Here is a 15,877-nt window from a genome sequence, read left to right on the forward strand (position 1 = left end):
ATACTCCTTTTCTTCAAATGTACCTAAGTACAGTTATAATTCTGAGTATAAAAATTTCTGTTAAGATCTTGATGTCATGTTAATCAATAGCCAACAGAAACTAGTAGTGGGATCATATGGCTTTAGCTTGCAAGAGCTAATAAGATTATTCTGAATGCCACCAAAACGACTTTTAGATACCCACCAGGTGTGTCATGGTAACTGCCTCCATTTTTTGTCATTTAGACTCTCACTTACTATTTTCAATGATCATTGCTGCCCTAAACTGTTGTTTATCTTTTAACTTCATTACAAGCATCATCTTATGATCAGATACATCAAAGTAACGTCAGAATGATAGAAAATATAGAACAAAATTAGATCAGTTGTTCCTAATATGCATTAGCTTAAAGCTGACAACTTGGCATACCCTATTGGGATAGTTCTTTTATTTTACTACTTTCTTTTTTTCTTTTAAATGGCATTTTATTTTGTTCCCCCCATCCATCCTGAAGCAATTGGGGTTAAGTGATTGCTTAGGATCACAGGGCTAGGAAGTGTTAAGTGTCTGAGGTCAGATTTGAACTCAGGTACTCCTGACTTCAGGGCTGGTGCTCTATCCACTGTGCCACCTAGCTGCCCCAAGCATTTTATTTATTTTACTACTTTCACAAAAGAATGAACACTTGCTATTATTTCTGATTAACCTCTGGTATTCAGTGTTAAACATTTTCATTGTCAGCATGTGTATTTCATTCGGAAGGAAGGAAATAAAGCCAGTCCCATTTGTATTGCAAAAAATATCATCATCATCATTATCAACAAAAACATTTAAATTCAAGCCATATAGAGCGCTTGGTTCAGTGGATATATTCCTTTTTCTGCTTGTTTTTAGTTGTATTCTCCTTCTTCTTTTCCTCCCCTCCCAAAAGCAGTAAATAGGGTATAAAGTAAAATAAATATTTTATTTTCCTAACTTTTGCCTATATACTTTTAGGTAACTTTGTTATAAATAATCTAAGTTGTCAAATTTTTTCTCATAAAAGATATTTAACTTCTAATTTTCAAAGGATAAATATAAAATATCTCTAGAGTGCTAAATAACGCTAAAGTTATTAAAGTTTACAATCTGGAAGACTGCTAAAAAAAAAGACAATACATTTCTAATTTATTCTTTTTTCCTCCTGACCCTTTTATACTTCTCTTTTTCATCATTTAAATCTTTGACTTTTTTCTCATATTCTTTGATTTGTTTCTTGTCTTCTTCATTCCATAAAGTATCAGGTTTAGCCATGCAGGCAGGCTGAGGAATTACCTAAAAATAGAAAAGAGAAACACACAATACACTAAACATAGTACAGTGATGTCATTATAGCAATAAGAAAAAAATTAATAACAAAAAACTCAATCTCTAATTATTGCTGAGGCTGGCAGGCAAAATGGCACAGAACTTATATTAACAAAAACTCAAATTTCAAAGGGAATTTTCAGTGGAAACTTATTAGTAGAACTCTCCTCAATGCTGCTAAAACACATATACTTCTTTTTGTTAAAAAAATTTCTATTAGTTTGAAAAGCAGTGCCAAAGTAAATATGTTGGAAGTTGCTAAGTTATAAAGGAATGTTTTCTATTTTTTTAAAAGTAATTTATTCTCTTTCCTCAATTTATTTGTTTTTTGGGTTCATGACCTAGGCATAAAGAATGAAATTATTAATAAATTAGAGGAACACAGGATAGTTTACCTCTCAGATCTGTGGAAGGGGAAGGACTTTATGACCAAAGCAGAACTAGAGATCATTACTGATCACAAAATAGAAAATTTTGATTATACCAAACTGAAAAGTTTTTGTACAAACAAAACTAATGCAGACAAGATTAGAAGGGAAGCAATAAACTGGGAAAATATTTTTACAGTCAAAGGTTCTGATAAAGGCCTCATTTCCAAAATATATAGAGAATTAACTCTAATTTATAAAAAATCAAGCCATTCTTCAATTGAAAAATGGTCAAAAGATATGAACAGACAATTCTCAGATAAAGAAATTGAAACTATTTCTAGTCATATGAAAAGATGCTCCAAGTCATTATTAATCAGAGAAATGCAAATTAAGACAACTCTAAGATACCACTACACACCTGTCAGATTGGCTAAGATGACAGGAAAAAATAATGATGATTGTTGGAGGGGATGTGGGAAAACTGGGACATTGATGCATTGTTGGTGGAGTTGTGAATGAATCCAACCATTTTGGAGAGTAGTTTGGAACTATGCTCAAAAAGTTATCAAACTGTGCATACCCTTTGATCCAGCAGTGTTACTACTGGGATTATATCCCAAAGAGATTATAAAGAAGGGAAAGGGACCTGTATGTGCACGAATGTTTGTGGCAGCCCTTTTTGTAGTGGCTAGAAACTGGAAACTGAATGGATGTCCATCAGTTGGAGAATGGCTGAATAAATTGTGGTATATGAAAATTATGGAATATTACTGTTCTGTAAGAAATGACCAACAGGATGATTTCAGAAAGGCCTGGAGAGACTTACACGAACTGATGCTGAGTGAAATGAGCAGGACCAGGAGATCATTATATACTTCAACAACAATACTATATGATGACCAGTTCTGATGTACCAGGCCATCCTCAGCAACGAGATCAACCAAATCATTTCTAATGGAGCAGTAATGAACTGAACTAGCTATACCCAGAAAAAGAACTCTGGGAGATGACTAAAAACCATTACATTGAATTCCCAATCCCTATATTTATGCACACCTGCATTTTTGATTTCCTTCACAAGCTAATTGTACAATATTTCAGAGTCTGATTCTTTTTGTACAGCAAAATAACGTTTTGGTCATGTATACTTATTGTGTATCTAATTTATATTTTAATGTATTTAACATCTACTGGTCATCCTGCCATCTAGGGGAGGGGGTGGGGGGTAAGAGGTGAAAAATTGGAACAAGAGGAATTACAGGTCTGGAACCTGTAAATAAAAGGCTATTAAATTTAAAAAAATTATTTATTTTTGACTTAAATTTAAAAAAAAATTTAGTTCTAAATTTTTCCTCTTCCTTCAGGCCCTCTTCCATCTAGTGAGAACACAAGCAATATATCAATTATATATGTAAAATCATACAAAACATATTTCCATATTAGCCATATTGCAAAAAAAGCCAAGAAATATAAAATGAAAAAAATACATTCAATTTGTTCTCAGAGTTCAGTAGTTCTCTTTCTGAAAATAGTTTTTTTCATCATGAGCTTTTTTTGTCATAAGTCTTTTGAAATTGTCTTGGATGATTGTATCGAGTATAGTAGTATATATAGTATATTTAAGTCTTTTAAAGTTGATCATCATTACAATATTGCTTTTATTATATATAATGATCTAGTTCTGTTCACTTCACTTTGTGTCAATTCATATAAGTCTTACCAAGCTTTCTGAAATCATCTCCATCATTTGTTATAACACAATAGTATTCCATCACTATCATATACCAAAACTTGTTCCCAATTGATAAGACATCCCCTCAGTTTCTAATTCCAATTCTTTGCCACGATAAAAAGATACACTATAAATGTTTTTTGTACATATAGATCCTTTCCCCTTTTCTTTGATCTCTTTGGGAGACAAACATAGTAGTGATATTGCTGGGTCAAATGGTATGTATAGTTTAGTAGCCCTTTGGGCATTGTTGCAAATTGTTCTCTAGAATGGTTGGATCAGTTCACAAGTCTGTCAACAGTGTACATGTCCCTATTTTGTCCATATCGCATCCAACATTTTTTATTTTCTTTTTTGTTGTATTAGCCAATCTGATAGATGTGAAGTAATAGCTCAGTTATTTTAATTTTTACATTTCTCTAACCAATAATGATTTAGATAATTTCTTCATATGAATTGATAGTTTTAATGTCATCCCTTGAAAGTCTAGAAGAAGAAAGCATTCTTTTGCTTCTTCATATTCTTTGATTATTTGTCTATTGGGGAATGACTCATATTCTTATAAATTTGGCTCAGTTTCCTATCTATTTGAGAAATGAAGCCTCTTTTGAGGAATATTTACTTTTGAAGAATTTCCTAAAATTCAGGCTTATCCAGGATAATAGTTAATTTTCTATTTTTCTCACTCTCATCCTTCCTATTCTACTTTCCAATGTTAGATAAAAATATTACCATCCTCAAAATATCTTCTCTCCTGACTTCTAGAACTCCACCCATCATGTCCATCAATGCGCGACGTCTTGCATTATCCCTCTGGAAAAATAACCCAAAATTAGAGGAAATGGTAGCTAGAGGTTAAAGTATTAAGAGTCCATCAGTATTACTCAAGACCACAGATCTAAAATGTTGTTGGGAAGATACCAGGAACAAGCTATAATAGTAATGATGGTGAAGGCAGAGGGCATGTGCATATTTATATTTGTGTGTACATATGTGCTTGTATGTGTGTAATTAGACTCATCTCTTAAATGTTTCTCATTGATTACAAAGGAACATGTTTCTGTAATATAAAAATACAACTAATAAATGTAAGAACAAATGTATTTATATAAATATATATCAAGATTTAGTTTTTAATATAATACCTGACTTAAAAGAAGTCTTTCCCGTTCAAGTTTTTCAGCTAATTCGGCTTGTTCTTTTTCCCATGGCGTAAGGATTCTTTCAACTTTAATCTGAAAAGCAAAAACTTCAACTTCATTTTTTCCCTCTTTTTTAAAAAATTCAAATGAAACTGACTTGTAGGAAATTGAAAAAGATCCACAAGAATGTCAAAGAATTGTCTGGGTAGCAACTCCAAATTCAGATCCCTTCTAAGGGGAGTTAATTAGTACTTTATATGTTTCTATAGCTGTTTCTGGGCTTCTGTAAGTATTTTTCATCTTTCTTATTTTTTATGGAGGTGAAAATATAGGCTGATTTTCATTTGCTACCTTGAATTTTTGAATAGAAGTGACAGACCCTCTTACACATATATGTAGGAAACTATATTAAAAGATTTTCCTGGGATAACAACAAGTAAAAGAAATAAACAAAAGGAGGATTCAATGCTATATCTACATATTTATGTATCTTTGTATCTATGTACCTATTCATGACACAAAACAGTCATAGCCTAATGTGGATCAGCCTTTTTAGACAGGTCACAGGCATAGCAGTGGTATTGATGGATGAAATGTTATGCACTATTGTATAGCCCTTTCATGATAGTTTCAAATTGTTCTCCAGAATGGTTAATCAGTTCACAACTCCATCAACAATGCATTAGTGTACCAAATTTCACACATCCTTTCTAATATTTGTTATTTTCCTTCTCGGTAATACTAGCCAATCTGTGAGATGATACCTCAGAGTTGTTTTAATTTGCATTTTTAATGGACAGTGACTTAAAGCATTTTTCATATGATAATAGATAGCTTCACTTTCTTCATATGAAAATCTGGTCATATCATTTGACCAAATATCAATGATGGAATAACTCATGTTCTTATATCTCAGGAATCATTGGATTCTCTGAGGCATAGGACTCGAAAACCCTCAGACATGGGACTTGAAAACTCTCAGGAATCATTGGATTCTCTGAGAAATGATAAGACTGTTACAGAACTTCAAAATCTGCTGGAATCATTGGATTCCCTAACACATAAAAAGACTTTTGCAGGACTTCAAAAACTCAGGGGGATCATTGGATTCCCTGACATGTGAAACAATGGACAATAGATTGGTTTTGGACTATCTCTTGGCTGCTGAAGAAGGTGTATGTGTGATTGTTGTTTACATATCCTCTTTCTAGGACTTATGGTGATCTTTTCCAACACCATGTTGATTTATATTGTTTGCTATTCTGCTACTTGCGTGTACAATTCATGTTTGTTACACCACATCGAGCCTGCACTGACTGAGGGGAAGGTCATCCCTAATAGCCTCTACGTTATTGCTATGTGCTTGTGTAATACCTCCCATGCTGATGGGTTTGTGCATAATAAGACCCTTCAGCCCAGAAACCCACTAGCAACCCCCATTTCCCTTTGGTGCTTTTCATCTCCCTTCCTGAGATGTCAGGTAGGGTGTGATCATCTCCTTTTTAGTGCTTTCACCGCCTTTTCTGAGAAGTCAGGGAGGCTGTGATCACCTCCTTTTCGGTGCTTTCACCTCCTTCTCTGAGAAGTTAGGAAGGCTGTGATCACTTCCCCTTGGGGGCTCTGACCTCCCTGAGGAGTCAGGGATGGCATGACTACCTGTGTTCTAAAATAAAAGAAAGCGGGAGATGTAATGGGCTGAGGTTTGAGTTGATGCACTGAGGTCCCAAGTACATGAGGCTAAATAGTAATTGGGCTATACTCTATTAATATACATGATTGGATAAAGATGGTCCCTGCCCACTCTCCATGCAAGTCCTGATGTGTTGTATAGGAAATGACGATTTTGGTGGGTGGAGGCAGAGACAGAGAGAGGAAGAGAAGCTGGGAGAGATTGGGCCTGGGTTCGATACTCCTAGCTGCTGGATGTGTGGCTGCTGGTCGAGCTAGCTTCTTGACTCAGCTGCACACATTGCTATCGCCGATTCTCTTCCACCTCCTATCCTTCTTCACTAAGAATAAAGACTGACGATTTTCCCCTAAGCTGAATTCCTGACTCCTGTTGATTTAAAAATACACGATCTTCACACTTATAAATTTGACTCAATTCTCTATATGATTGAGAAATGAGGCCTTTATCAAAGAATCTTGCCCTCATTCCCCCCTCCCCCTAGTTTTCTACTTTTCTTCTAATCTTATTGGCATTGGTTTTGTTTGTATAAAAATGATCCCTTTTACATTCTGTAATGCTGTGTATTTCTCATTTGATCATAAAGTCTTCCCTTATCCATAGATCTGAGAGATAAACTATTCTGTGATCTCCTAATTTGCTTATGATATCACCCTTGATTCTAAATCATGTATCTATTTTGATCTTGGTATATGAAGTGAGATGTTGGTCTATATAGAGTACAAATTCTTATGTTCACTATAGTGCTTTTTAATAATCATGTCTTATTTTAATATTGTATAGCTTTATAGCTTCTAAAGTACATTCATATACATTATCTCACTTGAACCTCACAACAAATCTGTGTATTACCCCATTTTATAGATGAATAAAATGAGGCTCATTAAAGTTGGATGAATTGCCCAATAGTATGTCAAAGTCAACATTAAAACTGTGAGATCTTTTTATTCTAAATAATGGAATTATAAACATTTATAATGGTTTGTTTCTGTCAGATAACATATGCTATGGTAACAGAGCTACTAGTCTAATGGATTAAGTCTAGTAGTCTGGCCATGTTATTTGAATGACAAATGTATGCTTGTTTAAAAGATCATTTTACAAAGAATTTACCCAAGTCACATGATGATCAGAAAAAGTGATACCAAGATATTCTCAAAGTCTCTCAAGAACTTTGGAATTGATTGTTTGATATGAGAGATGCTGGCAAAGGACGCCCAGCATGGCATACTTTCATCAAAGAAAACACTGTGCTCTATAAGCAAAGCAGAATTGAGGTAGCTCAAAAAAAAAAAAAAAAAAAAACCAACCAAACAAAAAAAAAAAAACACACACACACAAGATGCACAAATTTAGAGAATCTCCTCCCAAGATCTTGTTCACATGCATTATTTGTGTGCAATTGTGGCAGAGCATTCTGAGCTTGTATTGGCCCAATCAGCCCATTGGACACACTCTTAACAACCCTAACATAGTGATGTTATTTTGGTCCTCTTCTAGAATGAAGGACAACAATCCCTGGTCACTAAACCCATTGGGTATTGAAATGGATGAGGACACTTACCTTCTCTGAATGTCATTTTTGAATTTAAAATGAGTGTTTGAAACTACTCCATAAAATAATTGTGAGAAAATGCTTTGGAAACTCTTAAGGCATTATCTAAAGGTGAAACTCATTCGCTCTGGCTCTGGTTCTGTCTGTCTCTCTATTTCTCTTGTCTCTATTTCTATCTCTCTGTCTTTCTTTGTCTGTCTGTCTGTCTGTCTCTGTCTCTATCTCTCTCTCTGTTTCTTTTCCAGCAACCAATCCAAGGAAGCAAAGGGAAGCAGGAAAGCAGCCTTAAAAAGTAAGGAAAGCATGTACCTCATGATCTTCTACAAATAGAATCCGCTCTGGCTTCTCAGAGTCTTCAAATACTGGCTGCCATATTTGTTCCTCAATATCTAGTTCTGTAATAATTCCTTGAATATTTTTGTTTCTTTCATTTACACGTAATATTTCAATTTCTTTTTGTTGATATACAGAATTAAAGTCCTTGTTAAATTGGATTTTGATATTGTAAATAATGTCCTGAAATATATATATATATATATTATGTTATAGATTACTTCTTTACTGGCAGTATCATCCCACAGTCTTAACAATTCTTCATTCTATCCCTGCTCTAAACCCAGCTTGGAAATTATTATCAACTTAGTCTTTCTAAAATAATGTTTTAAGTATAATACTATAAGAAGACAATATACTGAGAGTTAAAAGACCTCTATTCCATTAGTAATCATGAGTTTAAGCAAATCACTTCATTCTCTGGACTTGAATTTTCTCATCTATAAAATAGAAATTTGGACTAGATAATCTCCAGAGTAATTTCCGACTCTAAAATCCAAAGATTCAAATATATTCATTTTCTTGCTCAAGATCCTTCAGTGGCTTCCCATTCCTGTAAGATTAATAATTGTATTGTATTGGATTTTAATTGAAAGTTTAATATGTTGAATTTGAATTAGATATAGTCTATTATCTGTTATAAGATATTTTATGGTTTGGGGGAAAATGACAAAAGTACTTTATAACTGGAATGAAAAAAGAATTCTTTTCTTTTACCATTGGAACCCTATTTGTCTTTCTGTCTAATCTTAAAATTGAAGTAGTTCTTTTGGGAGAAAAGAATTTAGGACAAAAATGTAAAATGTAATAATGGCATCCCAGGACTCTTTATCATTATTTATTGTAATAATACAAAGCAGCTAATTGGTACAGTGGGGTAGAGCACTGAACCTGGAGTCAGGAAAACCAGAATATAAATCTAACCTCAGATACTTACTACCTGTATGATCCTGGACAATTAACTTTACTCAGTTTTTTCAACTGTAATAATGGAGATAATATCTCACAGGGTTTATATTAAGATCAAATGAGAATTTTTGTAAAGTGCTTAACTATATAAATACTTATTCTTTTCCTCCCCAATATAATATAATCTTATGTTTCTTAGTAGAGTACCATACAGGAGGAAGATACCCTCATAAAGACAACCCTAGGGGAAGAATGGTTTGGGAGGATATGGAAGCCAAAAGTTGAGTTATAATATGTGTCAACATTTTTGAATATATAAAAGCATGCAGTACTCTCTGTATCATACTCTAGTCTGGCTTAACAAAGCACTTACAAGAGAGCTTTACTGATTTGGAATATAAAAATAGTTTACCTTCAGTAATATAATCTGGTTGATTTTCTCTTCTCTGGTATGAAGTTCTAACTGGTTATATAACATATTTGTTTCTATGCCAAGCTCATAACTTAAGCTGCCAAGTAAGTAATTGGGTAAGTTGCCTTCTTTTTTTTCTTTTTCCTCTTCTTCTTCGTCATATTCATCATCCTCTTCCTCATCATGAACTTTTTTACTTAAAATTGTGGGTTGAAGTTCTACAATTTCTTTTCGTAGCTTTGTATGAAAAAACATAATACATTCATTATTAAGTAATTATTAAATCTTAATTGTGCTTCTACAGGGCATCCTGGCAACAACATAATTATTTCAAAAATAATTTTAAGTCTTTAAATTCTGCTCTTTACATTGATATTCAAAATGGTGGATGGACCTTAAAATTTTCGCAGAAGAAATTAAACCTGTATACTGTAAATATATGATAATAGTAAAAAATTGTATTCAATTGTGCATTATCTTTGAAGTAGGTTAACAGAATAATTTGTCTGTGTAAATATTTTAAGGTGAGCATTGGAATTTAAATATGAAAAAAACACACCCTGTTTGTATTTTACATAGGAATTCACATGATGACTGCTATGTCAAATTATAGGTATTAATATTAATCTCATTTTATATTTTAGAAAACTATACATGGAATGTATAGAAAACTATACATGTGAGATGATGGAATATCTTCTCAGTAGCTTACATTACATCAACAAGTGTGGTGCTTTTCTGGGTCTGACTTTATTCTTTTGTAATAGCAAGTTTGTAGGTAGCTAAAGGATAATTCTAATGAGATCATGGCTATGTATTCTTAACTTGTATAGGCCAATTGGTTCTGCCTGGGAAAATGTATTTTACATTTGGTCAGTTGTCTTGAAAATGCTTAATTACCAGTCTGATCATAAGAGGAGTATGTATGGCCAAAGGTAATCCCTCACCATGACTAGGGAAATAATTAAAGGCTCATTTATCTTCAATGTGAAGGACAGATATGAATGTTTTACAAGTTATATTTTTCATTAGAGGTGATACAGCAGCTAAGTGGAACAGTGGATAAAACATTGGTCCTGCAGTCAAGAAGATCTTAATTTAAATCCAGCCTTAGATACTTATTAGCTATGTGATACCAGGCAAATCATTGAACCTTTCTACTGTCTTACAGTATTTATCTGTAAAATAGGGATAATAATAGCACTGCCTTCCAAGGCTATTGTGAAGATCAAATGAGAAAATATGTAAGGGCTTTGTAAACCTTAAAGCACTATATAAATGTTAGCTATTATTATATGTATTGAACTTGTGATTTTATTGATAAAGTAACGTCCCAATTACGAAACCCATACTATTACAAAATATCACTTCTGCAACTTAGAGTCTTAGAGCTTTGGGTGACTTGCCCCAGATCACACAGCTAGTCTATGTGGGAGGCAATACTTGAATCCCAAGTCTTCCTGACTTTGAGACTACCTCTCTACTATACATCTCGTTTGTTGTATTTCAATTAAAATCTGTATTAAAACTTGAACTAGAGTATATGACAGAAATATTCAAAACCATACTTTATATCCAGTGTTTTCAGTTTTCCTTAGCTGCAAAACTGTCTCCAATTCTCTCAGCTCTTCTGGAGAACGTGTCTTCATTGGGAAATTTTTAACCTCCAAAAGACTATGAAATGACTTGACAAATATAGAAATAACAGAATAAATGGTTTTTAGTAAAATTGTGAAAAGTCTAATAAGTGTTTTCAAGATAATTCTTTGAGTTAATTTCGTTAATACTAATATAAAATATCAGGATCTAGAAAAACAAATAGTGAAGTTTTTTTAAAATAAGTTTTTGTTGGTGTTTCTTCTGTTTCTTACATTATCATAGTTATTCCAAATATCCCTCCTCTTTCTGAGTATATCCAATATAAACAAATAGTATTTAAAAAGGAAAAAAATCTGCACAACTGATTCATATATTTAAAAAAAATCTGAAAGCATGTGCAGTGTATAACACCTGTAGACCTCCCATCTCTATGAAGGGTTGGCTTGGGAGTTATTTTTCACATCTTTTTATTCTAATTAATCTTTTACAGTCCTATTTCTTAATTTTTGATTTTTCAGTGTCTAGGTGTTCTCTACATTTACATTGTTATATTACTGTTTTTTTTTGTTTTTTTTTTTTTGCTCTGCTTCACTCTGCATCAGTTCGTGTGGATCCTTCTATGCTTCTTAGTATTCATCACATATCATTTCTCACAACGGTAATATTCCATTATATTCATCTACCACAAATTGTTTAGCCATTCTTCAATTGATGGGCATCTACTTTGTTTCTAGTTCTTTGCAGTGACAAAAAGTGATGCTATGAATATTTTGGCATATATGGAGAATTTCTTATCAAAAATTTCCATGAGCTGTAAGTTCAGTAATAGGTTTTCTGGTTAGATGGTTCAGTCACTTTATTTGACAAAATTCAATTGTTTTCCAAAATACTCATACCAATTCACAACATCACCAGCAATAGATTATCATGCCTATCATTCTACAATCCCTCTACCATTGATAATTGCCATTTTGGGGAGGAGGTTATTTTTTGTAAATTTGCAGAGCGTGAGGTGCAACTTCTGGATTGTTTGATTTGAATTTCTCTTATTACTAGTGAGTTGGAGCGTTCTTTCACATGGTTCAAAGAGAATACTTGGCATTTTTTTCTTTTTGAGAACTATTTTTTCATATCATTTGAACATGTTTCTAGTGGGGAGTTGGTATTGTCATCACATACACAGAATGCACATACAAATGTGTAAATATAAATTGTGTATATATCTTAGATACCAAACCTTATCAGAGAAATATTATTACAGAAAGATATTTTCAGAGCATCTAGATATAGAGCAATGGATATAGCACCAGCCCTGGAGTCAGGAGAATCTGAATTCAAATCCAGCCTCAGACACTTAACCCTTCCTAGCTGTGTACCCTGGTCAAATCACTTAACTCCAATTGCCTACCAAAAAACTCACAAGACAAAGATATTTTCCCTATTCAACTACTTCTTTTCTTATCACAGGTACATTTTGTTTGTATATAGGCTTTTAAGTTTCATGTAATCAAAGTTACTTTATGTAATCTTTTGTTGCTGTCTTTATGTCTTATTTGGTTAAGATTGCATAGGTGTGAGAGGTATATGATCTGCTATAATTCTGGTTTTTTTTAAAGAGTAGAATCATCACTATTAAGGCCACATCCATTTAGAATATATTGTTGAGTATGGCATCAGGTATTGGTCTAAGTTTGATTTCTACCAGATTGGTTTTCAGTTTTCCTAACAATTCCCCCTTTTTAATGTAATAAGGAGTTTTTTTCTAGGTAATTATATTTTCTACTTTATTAAACATGGTATTATTAATTTTTTGTTATTGATTCTCCATTGTCTAGCCTGTAATTTATTTTGTGCTATTCCCCCTTTGTCTTTAATCATTTTCATCATTTCCTTTGATATTCTAGAACTTTTGTTTTGCCAAATGAATTTTATTATTTTGTTATGTTCTATGCAGTATGATCTTCATAATTTAGTTGATGTAGCATTAAAAGTGCCAATTAGTTTTTATAGTATTATAATTTTTACTATATTGGTATGACCTATCCATGAGTGCTGAATAAAGTTGTTTCTTTAAGGAAAAGTTAATAATTGAGACAATACAAGTTTTTTTTGGTGTTTTGTAAGTTTTCCTCAAATATTTTTTGCATTTTGCAGTTATTGGAATGATATTTCTCTTCCTATTATTGCTTCTTGTGCTGTTACTATATAGAAATGTTATTAATTTTTGAGGATTTATTTTGCAACTCCACTGAAGTTATTGTCTGAATTAGTATCTTTGTTGATTCCTCAAGATTTTTCTAGTACACCATCACATTATCAGCAAACAGGGATCATTTTATCTCATCTTTACCTACTTTTATGCCTTGATTTTCTTTCTCTTATTGTTAACATTTTTAGAATTATATCAAATATTAATATAGAAAGTGAGAATCCTTGTTTCAATCCCATATTTACTGGGAAATTGTCTAATGTATTGTCATTGAATACTATACTTGCTTTTGATTTTAGATAAGAGGCTTTTTATAATATCAAGAAAGTCCCTCCATGTCTATTCTCTATAAGTGGTTTTTATGTCATAAAAGAATGTTGTGTTTCAAATTTTTCTTCCTTCCCCCCCAAGAGAGCAAGCAATCTGATATAAGTTAAACTGTGCAGTTCTTCTAAACATAATTCCATATTTGTCATGCTGTACAAGAAAAATTAGATCAAAAGTAAAAAAAATACAAGAAATTAAAAAAAAGAACAATAATAAAAAGGTGAAAATTCTATGCTTTGATCCACATTCAATTCTCTCTCTGGATGCAGATGACATTTTCTATCACGAGTCTGTTGGAATTGCCTTAAAACACCTCATTGTTGAAAAGAACCAGGTTCATTAGAGTTGATCACCACATAATTTTGTTGTTGCTATGTACATTGTTTTCTTAGCTCTGTTCAATTCATTAGTATCAGTTAATGTGAGTCTTTTTAGGCTTTTATGAAATCAATCTACTCATCATTTCTTATAGAACAATAATATTCCATTACATTCATATACTATAACTTGTATAGCCATTCCCCAACTGATAGGCATCCATTCAATTTTCACTTCCTTACTATTACAAAAAGGGCTGCTACAAACAGAAAAATGAACTTTAAAGAAATAGAAGACTTCAAGGACTTCTGATAAAAAGACTAGAGCTGTGTATGAACGTTGAAGTTCAAATACAGGTGTTAAGAGAAACATTAAAAGATATACACAATCTAATTTATATTTTAATGTATTTAACATCTACTGGTCATCCTGTCATCTGGGGGAGGGGGTGGGAGGGTAAGAGGTAAAAAATTGGAACAAGAGGTTTGGCAATTGTTAATGCTGTAAAGTTACCCATGCATATATCCTGTAAATAAAAGGCTATTAAATTAAAAAAAAAAGATATACACAAATGAAGGAAGACTCATAAGGGACTAAACAAGAATAAACTGTTAAGATTCTAATATAGGGAGATGTGAGTGTATCTTATATTCCTTTAGAATATGATCCTTAAAAGAGATGATAGGAGGAGTCTAATTCAACAGAAAAACTGAGATTTATGTTTTGATGATCAGAAAAGAACGGAATGAGAGCAAAAGAATAATGCACTGCAGGGATTGGGGCTTTGAGAGAGAAGAAAGATGGGGGAAATTATTTTATGTATTTGGGTTGTGCAGATGATTGTCTATATAAATAGACAAAGGGATGGAGAGGAGCAGATGATACTTTAACCTTACTCTTATCTGAACTAGTTAAAAGATTTGAAGAACACAGGAATTGTGTATTAAAATGTACTTTACAATGCAGAGAAATTAAGAGGATAAGAGATTAAAGGAAAGAGAGGAAGAGAAAGGTAGCATGGATTAGAAATCAGAATCCAACAATATATTATTTACAAGAAATATACTTGAAACAGAACGATGGACATGGAGGTAAAATAAATATTTGGAGCATAATCTATTATGCTTAATTTAAAAAGGAAGAGATTTGTAATCATGATCTCAGGTAAGAAATGGCAAAATAAACCAATTTAAAAGAGGGACTAGGGAAATTTCATTTTGCTGAAAGATATCACAGATATAATTAATGTCAATACTAAACACACATACAGACACATGCCAAATGACATAGCATTTAAATTCTTTAAAAAATTAGAGTTCTAGAGAGAAGTAGACAGCAACACTATAATAATGGGAAACATCAAATTTACCCGTGCCAAAATAATAATTTCATTAAATATAATGACAATGAAACAATATACCAAAATATGTGGAGTGGTGCCAGAGTATCACAAGAGGCAAAATTTATATCCAAACACTTTCATCAGTAAAAAGAATAAAGATCAGATTAGTGTATTGGCTATAAAAAAACCTAGAAAACCAACAAATAAAAAACTCAAATAAAGAAAAGAAATTCTGACAACTAAAGTAGATATCAAAATTGAAAGAAGCCTTGAATTAATAAATCAAACTAGAAAACTAATTTTTTAAAAGACCAAAAAATGGATGTCATTTGCTAACTTGATATTACCAGTATTAAAAACGAAAGTTAATTTCATAACCAATGAAATTAGAAAGTTATTTTGCCCTCTTAATTATATTGTCAACTTCAATTAATTTGATTAATATTTATAAAAATATAAAATGCAGAGATTTAACAGTATAAAAAGAGGACTTGACTCAATATTAGAAAAATAAACTAAGTAAAAAATAAGGCCAATAATAGATGGATTTATAGGCAAATGTTTTCAAACATTGGGCATGTGGGATTTATGTCAGGAACACAAGGTTAGTTCAA

At 32.4% G+C, this 15,877-nt stretch overlaps 2 protein-coding genes across 2 annotated transcripts in view; one reads left to right on the top strand and one right to left on the bottom strand.

Moving 5' to 3' along the window:
• Positions 1-15,877, top strand: part of LOC100913363 (glutathione S-transferase omega-1-like) — a 169,095-nt gene that overhangs the window by 45,144 nt on the left and 108,074 nt on the right. The gene's annotated exons all lie outside the window — the stretch shown is intronic.
• The window catches only part of LOC100919281 (cilia- and flagella-associated protein 43), a 138,251-nt gene that overhangs the window by 36,370 nt on the left and 86,004 nt on the right, over positions 1-15,877 (bottom strand). The window contains exons 23-28 of the mRNA XM_031955793.1: positions 11,037-11,153; positions 9,469-9,705; positions 8,124-8,330; positions 4,576-4,665; positions 4,163-4,243; positions 1,169-1,294 (exon numbers count right to left, since the gene is read on the bottom strand). Coding sequence (XP_031811653.1) covers positions 1,169-1,294; positions 4,163-4,243; positions 4,576-4,665; positions 8,124-8,330; positions 9,469-9,705; positions 11,037-11,153 — 858 coding nt within the window. The remainder of the gene's footprint in view (positions 1-1,168; positions 1,295-4,162; positions 4,244-4,575; positions 4,666-8,123; positions 8,331-9,468; positions 9,706-11,036; positions 11,154-15,877) is intronic.

This window comes from Sarcophilus harrisii, chromosome 2 (assembly GCF_902635505.1).
Source record: "Sarcophilus harrisii chromosome 2, mSarHar1.11, whole genome shotgun sequence".
Taxonomy (NCBI): domain Eukaryota; kingdom Metazoa; phylum Chordata; class Mammalia; order Dasyuromorphia; family Dasyuridae; genus Sarcophilus; species Sarcophilus harrisii.